Raw genomic sequence first — 16,756 nt, forward strand, 5'->3', positions numbered from 1 at the left:
TTTTAAAGCTAAACCAATGGTCCATTAGCTTCTGAGAAGTGTCTCTTATCTATAAAGTTGTATTTGAAGGGCAAATGCATCTCGGGAAATGTAGTTCCGGTGAATGTGCAATGTGCTGCTTCCTCGGGTAGTGCTGAAGTGAATTTGAGCAACGTGTTTATCAACGAGAGAGTTGCTGTCGAGATGGCACAGAATAAGAGCGACGCGCAAGCTCCAGAGGAGAGGTACAGCGACTGGGAGACACTGACAGGGGCCAAGCTGCACAAATAGGGAGCCTGGCAGCTAAGCTCCGGTTTATAGAGATAGAGATGGAGGGGCTAAAGAATGAGACATGGGGAAAAGAACTTCAATCTGGGAGAAAAGGAAAGAATTTATGTTCTTGTCGACAAAGGAGAGGGAGCATGTGTCTGTGACAGCTTAATAGTTATACAGAGAGAGGCAGAGAGAAACCAGCAGACAGACCGATAGATATAGACAGACAGACAGGTAAAGCTAAAGAGAAAGCTGCTACAGTTTATTGATGTAAATCTTGGCTGATATATATAGGGAGAGATTATAATGAGTGCATTCATTTCTAATCATATTGTACAGCGCTGAGGAATATGTTGGCGCTTTATAAATGTAACTATTCCCTAGTGCTCTACATAAGGTATATAACAACTGTCATAAAAACACATCAATACAGCATATGGTGAGGGCCCTGCTCACAAAGGCTTACAATCTAAAGATTGAGTGACCAATATGGTAAGATTTTAGGACACAAACACACACTTATAGATTGTAAGCTCTTTTGGGCAGGGCCCTCTTCACCTCTTGTATCGGTTATTGATTGCTTTATATGTTACTCTGTATGTCCAATGTATGAAACCGACTTATTGTACAGCGCTGCAGAATATGTTGGCACTTTATAAATAAATGTTAATACAGGTATAGGACCTGTTATCCAGAATGCTCGGGACCTTGGGTATTCCGGATAAGGGGTCTTTCCGTAATTTGGATCTCCATACCTTAAATCTACTAAAGAATCAATAAAACCTTAATTAAACCCAATAGGATTGTTTTGCATCCAATAAGGATTATTTATATCTTAGTTGGGACCAATTACAAGGTACTGTTTTATTATTACAGAGAAAAAGGAAATCAGTTTTAAAATTCTGAAGCATTTGATTAAAATGGAGTCTATGGGAGACAGGCATTCCGTAATTCGGAGCTTTCTGGATAACGGGTTTCCGGATAAGGGATCCCATACCTGTAATAATAAATATATATATATATACACACACTACCTGGGTGCAAATCAGAGTGACAACATATAAATATGTAAAAAATGCTGATGCACACCAGGAAAATGTTATCAAAAAAAGATACTCATTTTATTTGGAGCATTGTTGAGGAGTATCTTTTTTTGATAAAATTTTCCTGGTGTGCATCATTATTTTTTACATATTTATATTGTCTCTCTGATTTGCACCCAGGTTGTAACTCCTGGGTGTGTGCCTCAGCCTTTTTCTACATATATATAATGTGTGTGTATAACTTATTTGTTCCCAAAATTCACATGGACTTCCAAAAAATAATAATAATAACTTAGTTTTGCTCCAGTTTTGCCTTGATGTGTATATTTGCTTTCCAGTGTATTCAATGCAAATATGTCTTTTCACAGGCTGATCCCCATTCAGTGCAATTTATCTGTGCTTAGTCATGAGTTTTACACTGTAGATTCAAAAGGTATCAGTGGATTGGATGTATGAAATACACCTAATTTGGTCCATGGTATATTTTAGCACACTTGTTTAGTATAGTTTTCAGTTGGCTCTGCTTTAGGGTGAAGACACATGCAGCTACTAGTAGCAACTACTTGTCGTGGCTACTAAAGTAGACAATGCTGATCATTTACTGATAATTGTCTCTGTGCGTGTTTTAGCAGAGGCAGTTCTCAGTATGGTCTATGGCAGGGTATTTTCTGGAGCTTAGTAGTCGTAAAAAAGTAGCTGCAACTAGTAGCTCTGTGTGTCTTCATGTACCATCAGTTATCAGAAGTCGACCTTCAGTGTAGACTGTTACTAATAGTTTGTGCTAGCTATCACAATATCAATATTTGTACTTCTACTAGAGATCCAGGCATGATGCCATTATAAGGGTGAAGACAACAGAGCTACTAGTAGCAGATACTTGTTGTGGCTACTAAAATAGACAATGGTGATCATTTACTGATTACTGTGTCTATGTCTGTTTTTTGAAGAGACAATTCTCAGTATTGTCTATGGCAAGGTTTTTTCTGGAGTTTAGTAGCCATGAAAAAGTAGCCACGACTAGTAGCTCAGTGTGTCTTCACTCTAAAATATATAGGAGTAAAATCCTTTTCTATGCTGATGATCAGCAGCAATATGGAAAGAAGTCTGTACCTGAAATATGATCAACACATCCTTAGCTACAGGGGCATAACTACAGAGGGAGCAGACCCCTCAGTTGTCCAAAAGTCTAGGGGGCCCAGTAAGGATAAATTATATACATCTTTGTAAATTAGGTCAGTTTACCAATGGTTTGGTCCCCAAATTGAATTTACTGTAAGACCCAGTAACATCTAGTTACACCACTGCTTAGCTGTGCTGCCAAAACCCAGGGTTAGTACTTTCTTCCTAGAGTACAGGGCCAAATGTGTTCTCAAGATTAGAGATTGAGTAGCCTAAGGGCGAAGACTAATCATCACAACTGTTTAAAAAGTTGTGGCAATGAATCTGCTCAGCGAAAAACCAAGCGCAATTAGTTGCATCGACTTACACTTTACACTATGGCGGGAAAGTTGCCACGACCAATCGCCCTATGTGTCTTTGCCCTAAAGCTAGTGGCAAATTAGGCTGCTGATCGGCTTATAGACAAGAGAAGGCTAGATGTTCTTGAGATGGTCTTGAGTGAAAAACTGTAAATTGAAAAGATGTCAATGTGGTGTCTGATGATGCATAAAGATATAGGAGATCTATAACCATATTAGAAAACTGTAACATGTAAAATGGTCCTGAAATATGAGGATCTCTCAGTAGAAGGGTACTTTTTCTTCTAATAGCAGCTTTAACATTAGTTTGCTAACTATTCTTGACTTGCATTCTGTCTTACACAGCTTTACCGTTCATGGTATACAGATGGCTTCAGAGAATGGGGAAATGAAGGGGCAGCAAACCCCTAATGAGGAACAGCAGTCTCCCAATGAAGAACAGCAATTTCTCCCCGTGGAGCTTCAGTCACCTACAGTCAAGCTGCCTTCTCCTTTAGAGGGTGTGGAGACCCTGCCAGAGGAGTACAAGCAATGGAAGTTCCTGCTCTTCTACCTTTGTATATATGGCTTTATGACTCAGCTGCGTCCTGGAGAAAGCTTTATAACGCCATACTTACTGAGCCCAGAGAGGAATTTCACAAAAGAGCAGGTGAGGACCCAATGGTATGCGTCTGCTGGATCCAATGGTATGCGTCTGCTGGGGGTGCAACCCCTTCTCTTCATTTTGAACTCAGACTTTGCTCCAAATTATGTTGTTCAGTCTTGTTTAATACTGGATATGTTATTTTGTGATTACATTGACTGGTTCAACATAAGGCTTAGTATCTGCAAAATTACCCTATTTATAAGTAGGGTTTTTTTTAAACTTTATTTTTCAAAAGGTTCTTTACAAATTATTGGAATAGGTTAGTTTTGGTTTGGTGAGTTAGTCACACAGAGCCCTGTTATTAGCACTGCTTATAGCATCTGTATATAGTGTTACATACAGTCCTCTATTTATACAGTGCTGGTCCTTTTACATCCTTTCCCTTGATCCACCATTTAATGGTGGGCTGTGTGCTCCCTCAGAGATCACATGACAGGAAATAATGCAGTTCTAATGATAACAGGAAGAAGTGTGGAAGCAAAAGACAATACTATGTCCATTCATTGGCTGATGTGGCCTAGCATGTATGTGTGCCTTGGCTGGTTTGTGTGTACTGTGAATCCTATGATCCCAGGAGGCGGCCCTTAATTTTTAAAATGGAGATTTTCTGTTTAGGATTACCCAATAGCACATACTACTAAAAAAGTATATTTTAATGAAAATGGTTTAGATGAAACAGGGTTATACATATGAGCTTGTTTATGCAATATATTTTTATAAAGACCTACATTGTTTGGGGGTATAGTTTTCCTTTAAAGTCCAAGTCCCCAGTATTATAAAGTGAGAGTACTAGCCACTGCTCAACACAGGGTGGAATATTTACATAGCATCAGAAAATACCTTGACAGTCAAATTGCTCTTCTCCAACAGTATCTCATTCCTAATGTTATTGGGGCAGCTGTTGGGGAAAACTGCACACAAACTGTATACAAAAAGTTTAATAAGTGCACGTTCCTGGGAGAATAAATTGAATTTACACCTGGAAGAAGAGGATTGGGAAAAAAAATCTTTAGATTAGTCACCAAGTGTTCCATTAGCAATAAAATGTAGGAAAATTCCTACAAAATTATGTCTAGATGGTATGGAAACCGGAACCACTTTATAAAATGCACTTAATTCAGAATGACACATGTCATAAAGGGACGTTGTCCCATATATGGTATGAATGGCCAAAATAGCATAATTTCTGGTCTTTGGTTGAAACCTCTTGTCAGGATATCCTGGGCTGTCAGGTAGGCATAACCCTCCAACTGCTACTATTGTTTCATACTAAAATCCCCAAAAACGTTTTCTGGCAGTCTTCTTATGCAATTACTATTAGCAGCTACAGTATTAATACCTAGGCACTGGAGGGATGACAATCCCCCATCAACAGAGGAATGGTTAAATAGTGTAAATGATATTTATTTAATGGAAGAAATGACTTCTTCCTTATCTGGAAAACAACAGTGGTGTGTAGACACTTGGCAGCCCTGGGTATCCTATCTAAATGCACATGGCAAACTAAATTATAAACCATAAATTGTTATCTATAAGAATCAAGGTTCAAAGGAAAATGAATGACCATACTTACCTGTTACCTAAACAGTTTTCTTTCATCTCTACGAGATGTTTAATAGAGGTTTTCCTAAGATTTTCTAAGCTAGAAAAAGGAACTACAAATGCATAATATTGTAACGTGGAAAACACAATATAAAAAATAGTTTAATAAGGTCAACTATAGTCACCTTTATATCTGTGAATGTTAATTGTGTGCAGTGGTGCGCTGGTTAGTGCTGCTTCCTTGCAGCACTGGGGTCCTATGTTTCATTCAAACTAGAGAACTGTTTGCAAGGTGGTTGTATGTTCTTCCCATAGCTCAAAAACGTACAGGGGTGGGTTTTTGGTTTCTGATGAAATTTGTCTGTGTGCATGCTATAGAATAGAATGCAAGGTTTAGGGAGTGATATGAATGATGTATTATCTCTGGAATCATTCAGTACTATGTAAATGAATGATAATAAAGTCTTAACTAACAATTCATTTTTAGAACAGGATGGAATAAATGTTGCTTGTATCTTTCTTTCCTTGCATCTTCACTGCTGCTGTGCAGTTTCTTTTATTGTCAGCACTTTTATGTTAAAACTTCCCGGTCAAACAAACCTTTGACCATGGATTGTTATTTGTGTAATCAGTTAAGTCATTTCATGACAATAGCAAATCATGCAGATTTGTGCTTACGGCCAACTAGGTAAATGTGAGCTCTGTCCCTTCCCTCCCCCACCCCACAAGGTGCCGACTGAACTTCAATAATGCCTCATTTGTGCTGTTAAGGGGAAGACTTACTGCTGTGGCTAAGGAGTTTTGCACATTTCTTATTTACTGAGGAATGTACTAAGCTGCAAACTGCTGGGATGGCATGTGCCCTTTGTCTTTTATTTAAGTGAACTCACTATTTCATAAAATATGTCAACCTCACAGCCTAGCCTTTCTGATTTTTATGGCAATAGCACTATCGTTTGAGAAATGGTAATTATTTTGATTATTTAAATAGAAAGATAAGTTAAAACCCAAGTATTGTGGAACACAACAAAAATACCAAAAATCAGGCTTTAAACCCGTAATGAATAAAGGTGGCCATAGATAGCCAGATCTGCTCGTTCAGTGAGGTCACCACTTGGTGGACCAAATCAGGCTTATCGGATTGTAGGCCTTAGGGCCAACGATTAGGTCATTCACATATGGAGACTCATTGGACAAGGACTGCATCAACGTGCCATTGCACTCCTTGATGTGCAATCTGATGGGATTTTCAAGGCAAATATCAGTCAGGCAGGCCCGTCAGTGGGCCCTATACACAGGCAGATTAGCTGCCAACTCAGACCCAAGAGGCTGAATCACGAGCTGAAATCTGCCAATTCCTTCTGTTTAATATAAAAATATAATGACTGTATTAAAAACTTGTCCAGTATGCAATATTCTTTCCATATTTATTCCATAAATATGACAGAAAGTCCAGCGAAGAGTAACTGAGATTCAAGATAGTTAATGTGAGAGTTTAGCCCTTTGCATAGACAAACAATACAATTTTCCAAACCAGAGCCCTGGGGCCTCCCAGTGCTGCAACTATACATGAAATGCCTGTCTTACCACATTGTAGCTTATTACCCCGTTTTCTTTGAAACTACCATGTGGTTTTATAAGCTCTAAGGTGTTCTGCTTATGCATAGTTCAACCCTAAGGAGTTGGGTGAAGTCATTATAATTTTAAAGGTCTGATTTTGTTTACTGAAAAAGCGACCATTTCTAGGTCACAGGTTTAATAATAAATAGATAAGGACTTCCTTTCTGGTTACAGAGATTATTAAATATATTGTCAGATATTCATTTAAAGACATTTATTCTCACTTGGAATAAACCAACAATTTGCACAGCTGACTTTAGTTGTGCAGCCAAGGACACTTCCCAAAGAAAGCAAACTCTGCAGTTCCCTCACAGTAAGGAAAAACAGTAAAATAGTTTCACAGTAATATGTACAGGATTGTTTTTTTAAAGCGCTGGTGCCTGGAAACAGTGTATAATGTGTAATATAGTGTAGGTTAGAGTCCCCTTTTGTGCCTGTACAAGCCAGTATATTGCTTGGAACTCATTCACTGCTTCTTCCTTGTCTTGCATCAAGGTACAGGTAAAGGAATTCTGTCGTGATTTTTATGGTCTCGTTTTTATTACTGTATCACACTGTACACATTGCAAATAATTAATTCTACCATTTAAAATTTTATTGCATTTTAGCAATACAGCTGTCAGGGATCTGTTATCTTGCTACCTTCCCACTGTTCTGCTGATTGGAAGGCGGGTGATATCATTCCAACTTGCAGCGCAACAGTAAAGAGCGACTGAAGTTTATCAGAGCACAAGTCACTTGACCGAGGGCACCAGGGAAAAATCAAAATTAAATGTGAAAAAATCTGTTTGCCGTTTTGAAGAGAGTCTTCTGCATAAATACCCTGGGCCAGTATAGTTTTTAGTAAACAGGAGCATCAGCCCAGGGTATCAGGTAATTGATTTTAATCACTGGGGGTGCCTAAAATTTTGGCACCCCCCTGTGAATTAAACTTTGGTTTAGTTAAGCAAACTGGGGCCATGGTTTACTCTCTGAGTGATAGAAAGTAATTTGCTTCCCACTGGAGAAAAGCACTATATAAATATTACCTTTTGTAAGTGCCTTACTTGCCATTTACTTCAGAGATCTGCATCGTCCATATGTTACTAAACAGCAACTACCAACACCCCCAGTCAGCCAGGAGATTCTCTCAGTAGCAACTAGGGATGCACCGAATCCACTTTTTTCAGATTTCGCCAAATACCAAACCTAATTTGCATATGCAAAAGTGCATAAAGGTGCATATATTTTCAGCTTCCATGTTTATGTGACAAAAAGTCACATGATTTTAAGGATTCAGATTTGGTTTGGCCAGGAGCGTAGATTCCAAATCCGAATCCTGCCAAAAAAGGCTGAATCCCAAACCGAATCCTACATTCGCTGCATCCCTAGTAGCAACAGTTCAGGAACCAAAGATGGCAGGTTCATGATTAAGTACTGACGAAGCAAATGAATATTTTTCACATGGAATATATGCTGATTGTATTTATCTTCATAAAAGCATTTGATTTTAGATGTATCTGTTTATTAATTGTATTTCTAATCATGCTAATTGATCTGTTCCCTTTCTGTTTGGCTCCTGCAGGTTACCAATGAGATCACGCCAGTGCTGAGCTACTCCTACATGGCTGTTCTTGTGCCAGTCTTTCTGCTCACTGACTATTTGCGATACAAGCCTGTGCTGATTCTGCAGAGTTTAAGTCACATCTCAGTGTGGCTGCTGCTCATCTTTGGCACAGATGTAATTGCCATGCAATTTATGGAATTCTTCTATGGTATCACAATGGCAGCTCGGGTCGCTTATTCCTCTTACATTTTCTCTCTGGTGTCACCGACGAATTATCAGCGGGCGGCAGGGTACTCCCGTTCCTCAGTACTTATGGGTGTCTTTACAAGTGCTGTACTTGGGCAGCTGTGCATCAGCTTGGCTGGTGTGCCTTTCAAAACCCTTAATTACATATCCTTGGGCTTTATGGCACTTGGGCTCATCCTTACCTTATTTCTAAAAAGGCCCGAGAGAAGTCTTTTCTTCAATAAAAGCATTTCTAAGCAGGAGAATGGCATTCACCTCTCTGAGGAGCAAAAAGCAATCCCTGGAGCTAAAACCGGGGGTTTCTGCTCTGGATGCAGAAACTTTGTTATTATACGCATGCTGATGGAACTCAAAGGAACTGTACGTAACCCCCGACTTCGTCTATGGTCTCTATGGTGGATATTTAACTCTGCTGGCTATTACCTAATGCTATATTATGTACAGATTTTGTGGAACACGATCTACCCTACCATTGATAATAGAAAAGTGTACAATGGTGGTGTTGATGCAGCATCCACGCTCCTTGGTAAGCTTGTGGGGGTTAGGTTTTACGGCTGCAGGTATTGGAAACTGTTACAGATTTAATAAATGCTGAATATTTATGTAAAACTTGTTAAATTTGTGGAGCTCTAGCACTTAAAATTTATACGGGTAATTTGCTATCTGCAGGACAGGGTGCAATCTGGCATGTTTTTTGCTCCCTGTCCTTCAGGGGGCTGAATTGCTGCCAGTTTGCCCCATGAATACAAATTCTGCCGGCATTTGGCACCAATGTATTCACGAGGAGCAGACAGGGAGAGCACTGGTGTGTGTAGGCCATATTTGTGCCCCATACCTACCTAGGCAGGCAGTAAGGACACAAGCACAATTTCTTGATGGGTAGGCACTTCACTCACTCCTACGCAGGTGAAGGTGGTTTAAGAAATAGCTTTATTCACAATTGTCCTGACGCGTTTCGTGTCTTTCAACACGCAGTCCTAGGTATATTACCAAACACATAATCACACACTTTAAAATACAAAAGGATCTGACATCACAAAGTCTGCACCGCCCTTTTCTTAATTAACTCTTACTTATCTGATTAAAAACCACTGTGAATTTTACTTCATTTCTTTAATTTAAATAATCAGTTTCAATTTCACTAGTCTTATAAGTTTATAAATTATATTGTTCATTCCTAAATCTCATAAACATTAACTTAGTAAAACAATAAGTTAACAATTACATATAAATATATCTACTCATTCAATAAATTGCAATTGGTTAAAAAATGCATCAAACTGCTGATCCCTAGATAGAAGTGTCTTCTGTATGAGGGCCTAAAGCTGGCCATACACGTGGCGATCTGACGATGTTTCGTGCGACCTTTGGTCGCACGAAACATCGTCAGATCCGCCACACACAGTCAGGGCTGAAACAGCAGATAAGGAGGTAGAAACAATAGGATTTCTACCTCCTTCTGCCGATTCAGCCCTGACGGCAGATTTTGGTCAGGCGCCTTCTATGGCGCCCGATCAAAATTTTCTAACCTGGCTGATCGGCGAGTCGTCCGATATCAGCAGCTTCCTGCGATAACGGTCGACTCGCCGACATGCCATACACGCACCGAATATCGTACGAAACGAGGTTTCGTACGATAGTATCGGTGCGTGTATGGCCTACTTTAGTGGTTTTATGTTTCTGTCCTTGGTACAGGTATTGGACCCCTTATCCGGAAACCCATTATCCAGAAAGTTCCAAATTACGGAAAGGCCATCTCCCATAGACTCCATTTTTATCAAATAGTTCACATTTTTAAAAATGATTTCCTTTTTCTCTGTAATAATTAAACCGTTCCTTGTATATAACTCAGATATAATTAATCCTTATTGGAGGCAAAACAATCCTATTGGGTTTAATTACTATATAATGTTTTTCGCAGACTTTAGGTAGTAGATCCAAATTACAGAAAGACCCCTTATCTGGAAAACCCCAGGTCCAGAGCATTCTGGATAATGGGTCCCATACCTGTATTTGTGAATGACTCCCTATATTTCCCAGCATTTTCAGTTTGCTGTAGCCCACAACAGCTGGAGGAATGCAAGTTTTAGGTATTTCTTTAATAAAAGGGTAAATGCAAAGATACAATATTACCTAATCAAATAACATTCTAAATAACTTTCCAATATATATGTTCATTAAAATGTTAATGGTATGAGTGGGATTCATTTATTGACATTGTTTTGCTTATGGCTAAGGCTATAAAATGAATCAGAACAACCTGCTAGTTAAAGTACTGAAAAGTGTCATTATTGCTTCTGTACGCTCTTTCCAATTTAAACACCAATGCTAGCTCAGACAGATATTTGCTTTTGATGTTAATGGGATTTGGCTGAATTATATTTTTCATCTAGCTGGATAGCACACTTTGTGCATAAGCATAATGTTTATTGGTGATAAAATCTGGTGGCACTGTATTATTTAGTGACACACTCTACTTAGTCACAACTGTAGAATAGGCATTTACCTATGCTCTATCTCCCCAGGAGCCATCACATCCTTTGCTGCAGGACATATAAAGATCAGATGGAATCTGTGGTCAGAATTGGTCATTGGGCTGGTCACTGCTTTCCAGGCTGGGCTTCTTATTCTTATGAACACAACAGAAAATATCTGGGTTTGCTATGTAGCCTACGTTCTTTTTAGAAGTTCGTACCAGTTCCTGGTTCCCATTGCCATGTAAGTTAACTTTTAATATAACTTGTATTCTCCAAATTTTCATTTGGTCTTTATTTTTTATAGTTTAAAAATTATTTGTTGCCTCTTCAGACTTTCAAATGACCACAGAAACCTAAATAACTATTAAGGTGGCCACACACGTGGCGATTTTCGATCTTCTGTGCGACCATCGGCCGCACGGAAGATCGTTCCTATCTGCCACTAACGTTCAGGGCTGAAACGGCAGATATGGAGGTAGAAACAATAGGATTTCTACCTCTTTCTGTCGATTCAACCCTGAAGGCAGATTTTGCTCAGGCACCTTCTATGGCGCCGATCAAAATCTTTTAACCCGCCCGATCGGCGAGTCGACCGATATCAGCAGCCTCCTGCGATATCGGTCGCCTCGCCGACTTGCCATACACGCACCGAATATCGTACGAAACGAGGTTTCGTACAATATTATTGGTGCTTGTATGGCCGCTTTATACTGTTTTTATTGTTATTGTTACTTTTAATGACATCTTACTGTTTAGACTTCTTTCCTTCCAGTCTCTCATTGAAACCACTGCTAGGTTGCTAGGGTAAAATGAACTCTAGCAATAAGAAAGCTGCTAAAAATGCAAACTGGAGAGCCACTAAGCAACATGCTAAATAATTAAAAATCCACAAAATATAAAACATAAAGACCAATTGTGAATTGTCTCCGTATACCATTATCGCTATAATAAGATGTATGTGTAAGGATTAGGTGATGCCCTGCATGAGAGAATAGGTCCAGCCTACAGGTATTGGTGAATAACAGCTTCATCCCTGGGTGAAATTGCAATTCTGTTGCTTATTGACTGAGAAGGACAAAGCACATGTAGCTCTATTTATGATGTGCTCACTGTTTCTATTTTTTTTCAGCTTCCAGATTGCAAGTAACTTGTCCAAAGAGCTTTGTGCTTTAGTGTTTGGAGTTAACACATTCTTTGCCACCATTCTGAAAACCATAATTACTATTATCATCGCTGATAAGAGAGGTCTGGCTCTTTCTGTACACCCTCAGGTAAAGCAAAAGTGGGCAGTGCAAGATCTCTTTGTGTTAGGTGTTTGCTCAAGGATCTGTAAGGAGCTCTTGGGTACATGAGATATTTGTAAAGAAATCAGCATTAGTTGGAGCAGTGCCGAACCAGTATTTAGCTGCCATTGTATGAGATGGTTTGTTACCCTGCCATTAATCTCCTCTAGCAGTAGCGGCTAGTCTCCTTTTATTATTGCCGGTGGCAATGCATTTCAGGGAGATTAGTCACAGTAGCTGAGTGATTAAACTCCCCGTGAGCTATTGCCTTAACATGAATCAGCAGTTGAGTACAGATCTTGCAGGAGGAAACTTTGTGTAACTTCAGAAAAACGAAGAGATGCAAACGCCTTTCCACCACAGATTCAATTTATTGTAGGTGAAAAGGCATTTCATTTTTTTTAGTCACCTGTGGAAGCAGAAATTTAACTACGGGCGACTAATCTACCCATGGGCCAGCAGCCTGAATGCATTCCTACAAATGATAATGTGAATCCCTGGTAGGAAAACAATGTCTCAAAGCTGAAGCGACACATATGTTTTCCTACCAGCGATTTACGTTCACTGGTAGGAATGCACTTAGAGGAGGTGACTAATCTCCTCATGTTTCATTGCCGTTACACCTAGGTAGAATAAATTGGCTTTAACCCTTGTCGGGGTATGTGTAGGTGCATGCATCTTTATATGCTGTTCTTTGATGTGTATATGTTATAGGTGCAAATTAGTCCTCTGGTAGGGAATTAGTACCATTGTTGTATGCTTTTATATTTATAGGGCCATTAAGCTAGATGTAATTTTAACAAGAAATTCACGTTTGCTTTTTCAGTTTTATGTCTACTTTGCATACTTTACCGTGTTGGCGGTGCTGTACCTGGGGGCTGCTGCCTTTGTCATTATCAGGCATTATCATGCAGAACGACTGAAAGAGAAACCTCAAGTACTTCCAAAGCCTGAAACCGAGCAGACAACTACATCCAACAATGCTGCCACATGTGAATCCCGTGCATAACTCCTGGCACGGACCTACAATAGGAAGTCCGTGAGTTCCATCCTTTGTATGTACTGCAAGCGTTGGGAGAACAATTTTAGGAGTTAGTGAGACTAAGTTGCACTAAGGTAAGTGCGATGAGCGAGATAAAGAGAGATTCTCTCTCTTAACTACAAGAGAAATGTATGAACTACATTTCTGTGTGGTTTCTGCTTCTTCGGCCTTTTACAAAAACGGTTTGACGGGGAGAGAGTCAAACCTCACACCTCACTTTTTACTGGACTCATCCAAGATGAAGGATTCCAAGCAGTTTAAGTGACCTAATATACTGATATTGTAGATATTTCTAAAAGGCAAATCAATTTTTTTTATTGATGAAATGCTATTTCGCACATTTGTGTTCTTATGATAACACCACGATACACTGGATGTAGAAATCCACATAACTTGGAAGACTTTCAGCAGAATCCTCTATACTGTATGAAATGCTTGCTGGTTGCTTAAAGTGTGTTACATTTTATGAAGGGCAAGGGAATAACTCCATATCTGAGAGAGAATTTTGAACTATACAATGACTGCCTTTACATTCGCTAGGTATAATACTTCAGTAAGTATTTCACTAACAATGGATTATTAATACTGGAGCAGAAGCATTTCTTAAATGTAAGAGGAAGGTGGGAGGCAAATGTGTTGAACGGGGAGCCATTTTGCAATGCACAAGTGCATTAGGTTCCCTTATGTTGTATGGGGAACATTTTTGGACCAAGTTTCAAGCATAGAATGATTCAGAATGTTCTGCCTATAGTTTCATGGATAATATAAATCAGTGAAATGCTATTTTATTTTTTATATTAGGTCTGTGACTACTCAGGTCCTCGTGTATCAACATGGTTCAGGGATGACTTCCACAAGCACAGAGGGTGAACTTTGTTAGCCAGTGAGATAGCTTAAAGGGGACCTGTCACCCACACATAAAAAGCTGTATAATAAAAGTTGTTTAACAATTAAATATGAAAACCAAATTCTTTTTTCTAATTAAATCAATACCTCTTATACATGTACTTAAAAACCTGCTCTATCAATCTTATATTGCCTGCCCCACCTCTATGCCTAGGTGTAGAGGTGGGGCAGGTATTATATGATTGACAGCTCGGTTTTTTAGTTACAATTACTTCCTAGATATCACCTAGATGGCGTCTGTCTGCTTGATGTGACTGTAAATTCCGAGGCTGAAGAAAAAAAGATAGTCAATAATTTATATAGTGTAAGCAAAGTTTTTTTTGCGCTACTAACATGATTTGGAATTATTTCTTAGGGTGACAGCTCCTCTTTAAAGAAGAAGAAAAGCTAGACTCATTAGGAGTGCCAGGTTATTTAGCAATTGCCTGGTTGCTTATTTCCTACCCCAGGCCAGCTTTCAAAAAACTGCACAGCCTTGGGACCCTTTTCCTCTGAGCACTGCCATCTTGTCTTGGTTTCCCAGGCATTCCTTGTGCCTTGAGAGAACACATGCACAGTACTTCAGCAGGTGCTGGGGATGCCTGGAGAAGCCAGAAAATCTTGTAGTGCAGCTCTCACAGAGGAAAAGTTCCCCAGACCAGTGCATTTTTGGAAGTAATATGTAAAAGGCTCACTGGGAGGTACCTAACAACTTGGCATCCTCCAGTGATTCTGCATTTTGTTCTCATTTAAAGTTTCTGAACCCCATGGCACTGGGTCTTTAATTAGTTCTTGGGTAACGTGATCTGCTTCACACACTTATACTAAAACTGTGCATTATTCAATGGGGTGGTGCTTTGGATGTTAACAGACTACCACTTCAGCACCCCCAAGAGCCTTAAGGTGGCCATACACGCACCGATAATATCGTACGAAACCTCGTTTCGTACGATATTCGGTGCGTGTATGGTATGTCGGCGAGTCGACCGATATCGCAGGAAGCTGCTGATATTGGCCGACTCACCGATTGGACCAGTTGGAAAATTTTGATCGGGCGCCGTAGAAGGCGCCTGACCAAAATCTCCCTTCAGCGCTGAATCTGCAGAAGGAGGTAGAAATCCTATTGTTTCTACCTCCTTACCTGCCGATTCAGCCCTGAATGGTGTGTGGCACATCTGACGATGTTTCGTGCGACCGATGGTCGCACGAAACATGTCAGATCGCCACGTGTATGGCCAGCTTTAGACAAACATAGGTCCTCTCAATCCAGGATCCCAAAGCAGCCTATCATTTCTCTATGTATCTGACTTTGATAGAGGTTCCACTGTTACCTGTGAAATATACACAATATATGTGTAGTAGCATTTCATAAATGACTTGCTTGCTAATGATCAATGGACAGAAGTTGCTGGGATCTACAGCGGTTACAAAGGTTAAAGAAAGAAATGGACTTGAGTCTTGAAAGCTTGCAACATATTTTCTTTGGTCAGCCACTAAACCCATCACCTCCTGGTCCTTCAGCAATTTATTTTTAATTGCAACAGTGCCATGTACACTGATTTACAGAAATGGCAGAGCCATTAATCCCGAAGTGCTGAAGGGAGCTTCTCTTTAAATATAAACATATAAAAAACAATGTTGTGCCTTAAAGCAGAGACTGGCTCAGTATATTCTTCCGAAGTTCACTTTTCAATGGAAAAAGTACAGTATCCTTTTTTTATGTAGGGATTTGAAGAAAGGTTATTCTGCAAAACAGCATTTTTAGCTGTTAAATTTCAATGGGAGCTATATTTATTTGGAAAACAAATCCAGTATGCCAAGTATGTCACAGTGGCCAAATAATAAAAGTTGGTAGATGATACTGTCATTAGTTCAATATAGTATTGCCAACAAAACTCTTCTGTATTAATAATATAACATATGTAAAACTACTGTATGTATTTTATGGTAGAGTGTATATTATAAGGGTATTTACTGTCTCCCCATTACATTATTTAAATATTTGCATCTGCACAATAAATCTGGGGCTGATGTACAGATTTCAGATGCTGTTATACAGAAGTATAGGGCATATTTTTATTTTTAACAAAGTCCTGTCCTCTTTTTGTTTTGTGAATGTGACCATCATTCTGGGCCTACCACCTCACCGTATGCTCAAATACCACACACAGGATATTTCCCAATGTCCTAGCTAAAGGTACAGATGACAGTTTGTCTTGGGGTCCATCTAACTGCACAGGGATGTTGTATGTTTCCTACACAGCATATCAAACTGCTGGTCCTGTTTTGGATCTTTTTCCTTCAGTTCTTTCCTATCCCTATTCTGTGTGCAAAGTACGGTAGCATCTGACAAGGTACGGTCCTATGTGCACATATAGGTACGAGTATGGGATCTGTTATCCGGAAGCCTGTTATCCAGAAAGTAATTCAGAATTACGGAAAGGCCATCTCCCATTGACTCCTTTTTAAGCAAATCTAATTTTTTAAAATTTTTTCCTTTTCTCTGTCATAATAAAACAGTACCTTATACTTTATTCCAACTAAAATATAATGAATCCTTAAGGAAGGCAAAACAGTCCTAATGGGATTATTTAATGTTTGTTATTTTTTAGAAGACTTAAAGTATGGAGACCCAAAATACAGAAAAATCTTTTGTCTGGTAAACGATAGGTCCAAGCATTCTGGATAACAGGTCC

The 16,756-nt window shown here is 39.3% G+C and overlaps 1 protein-coding gene across 2 annotated transcripts; it reads left to right on the plus strand.

The window, feature by feature from the left end:
• Nucleotides 1-69: 69 nt before the first annotated feature.
• On the plus strand, nucleotides 70-15,165 carry slc19a1 (solute carrier family 19 (folate transporter), member 1). 2 transcript variants are annotated; one of them, XM_031893488.1, is made up of 6 exons: nucleotides 70-224; nucleotides 3,119-3,436; nucleotides 8,146-8,899; nucleotides 10,899-11,091; nucleotides 11,980-12,121; nucleotides 12,960-15,165. In XM_031893488.1, the coding sequence occupies exons 2-6, from the start codon at nucleotides 3,305-3,307 to the stop codon at nucleotides 13,140-13,142; spliced, it is 1,404 nt and encodes a 467-aa protein (XP_031749348.1). In that variant the 5' UTR covers nucleotides 70-224; nucleotides 3,119-3,304; the 3' UTR covers nucleotides 13,143-15,165. The 2 variants fall into 2 exon arrangements, with proteins under 2 accessions (XP_031749348.1, XP_002932056.1); XM_002932010.4 differs by having other exon boundaries at nucleotides 3,119-3,422.
• Nucleotides 15,166-16,756: the final 1,591 nt, after the last annotated feature.

The sequence above is a fragment of the Xenopus tropicalis genome, chromosome 9 (assembly GCF_000004195.4).
Source record: "Xenopus tropicalis strain Nigerian chromosome 9, UCB_Xtro_10.0, whole genome shotgun sequence".
NCBI classification, from domain to species: Eukaryota; Metazoa; Chordata; class Amphibia; order Anura; family Pipidae; genus Xenopus; species Xenopus tropicalis.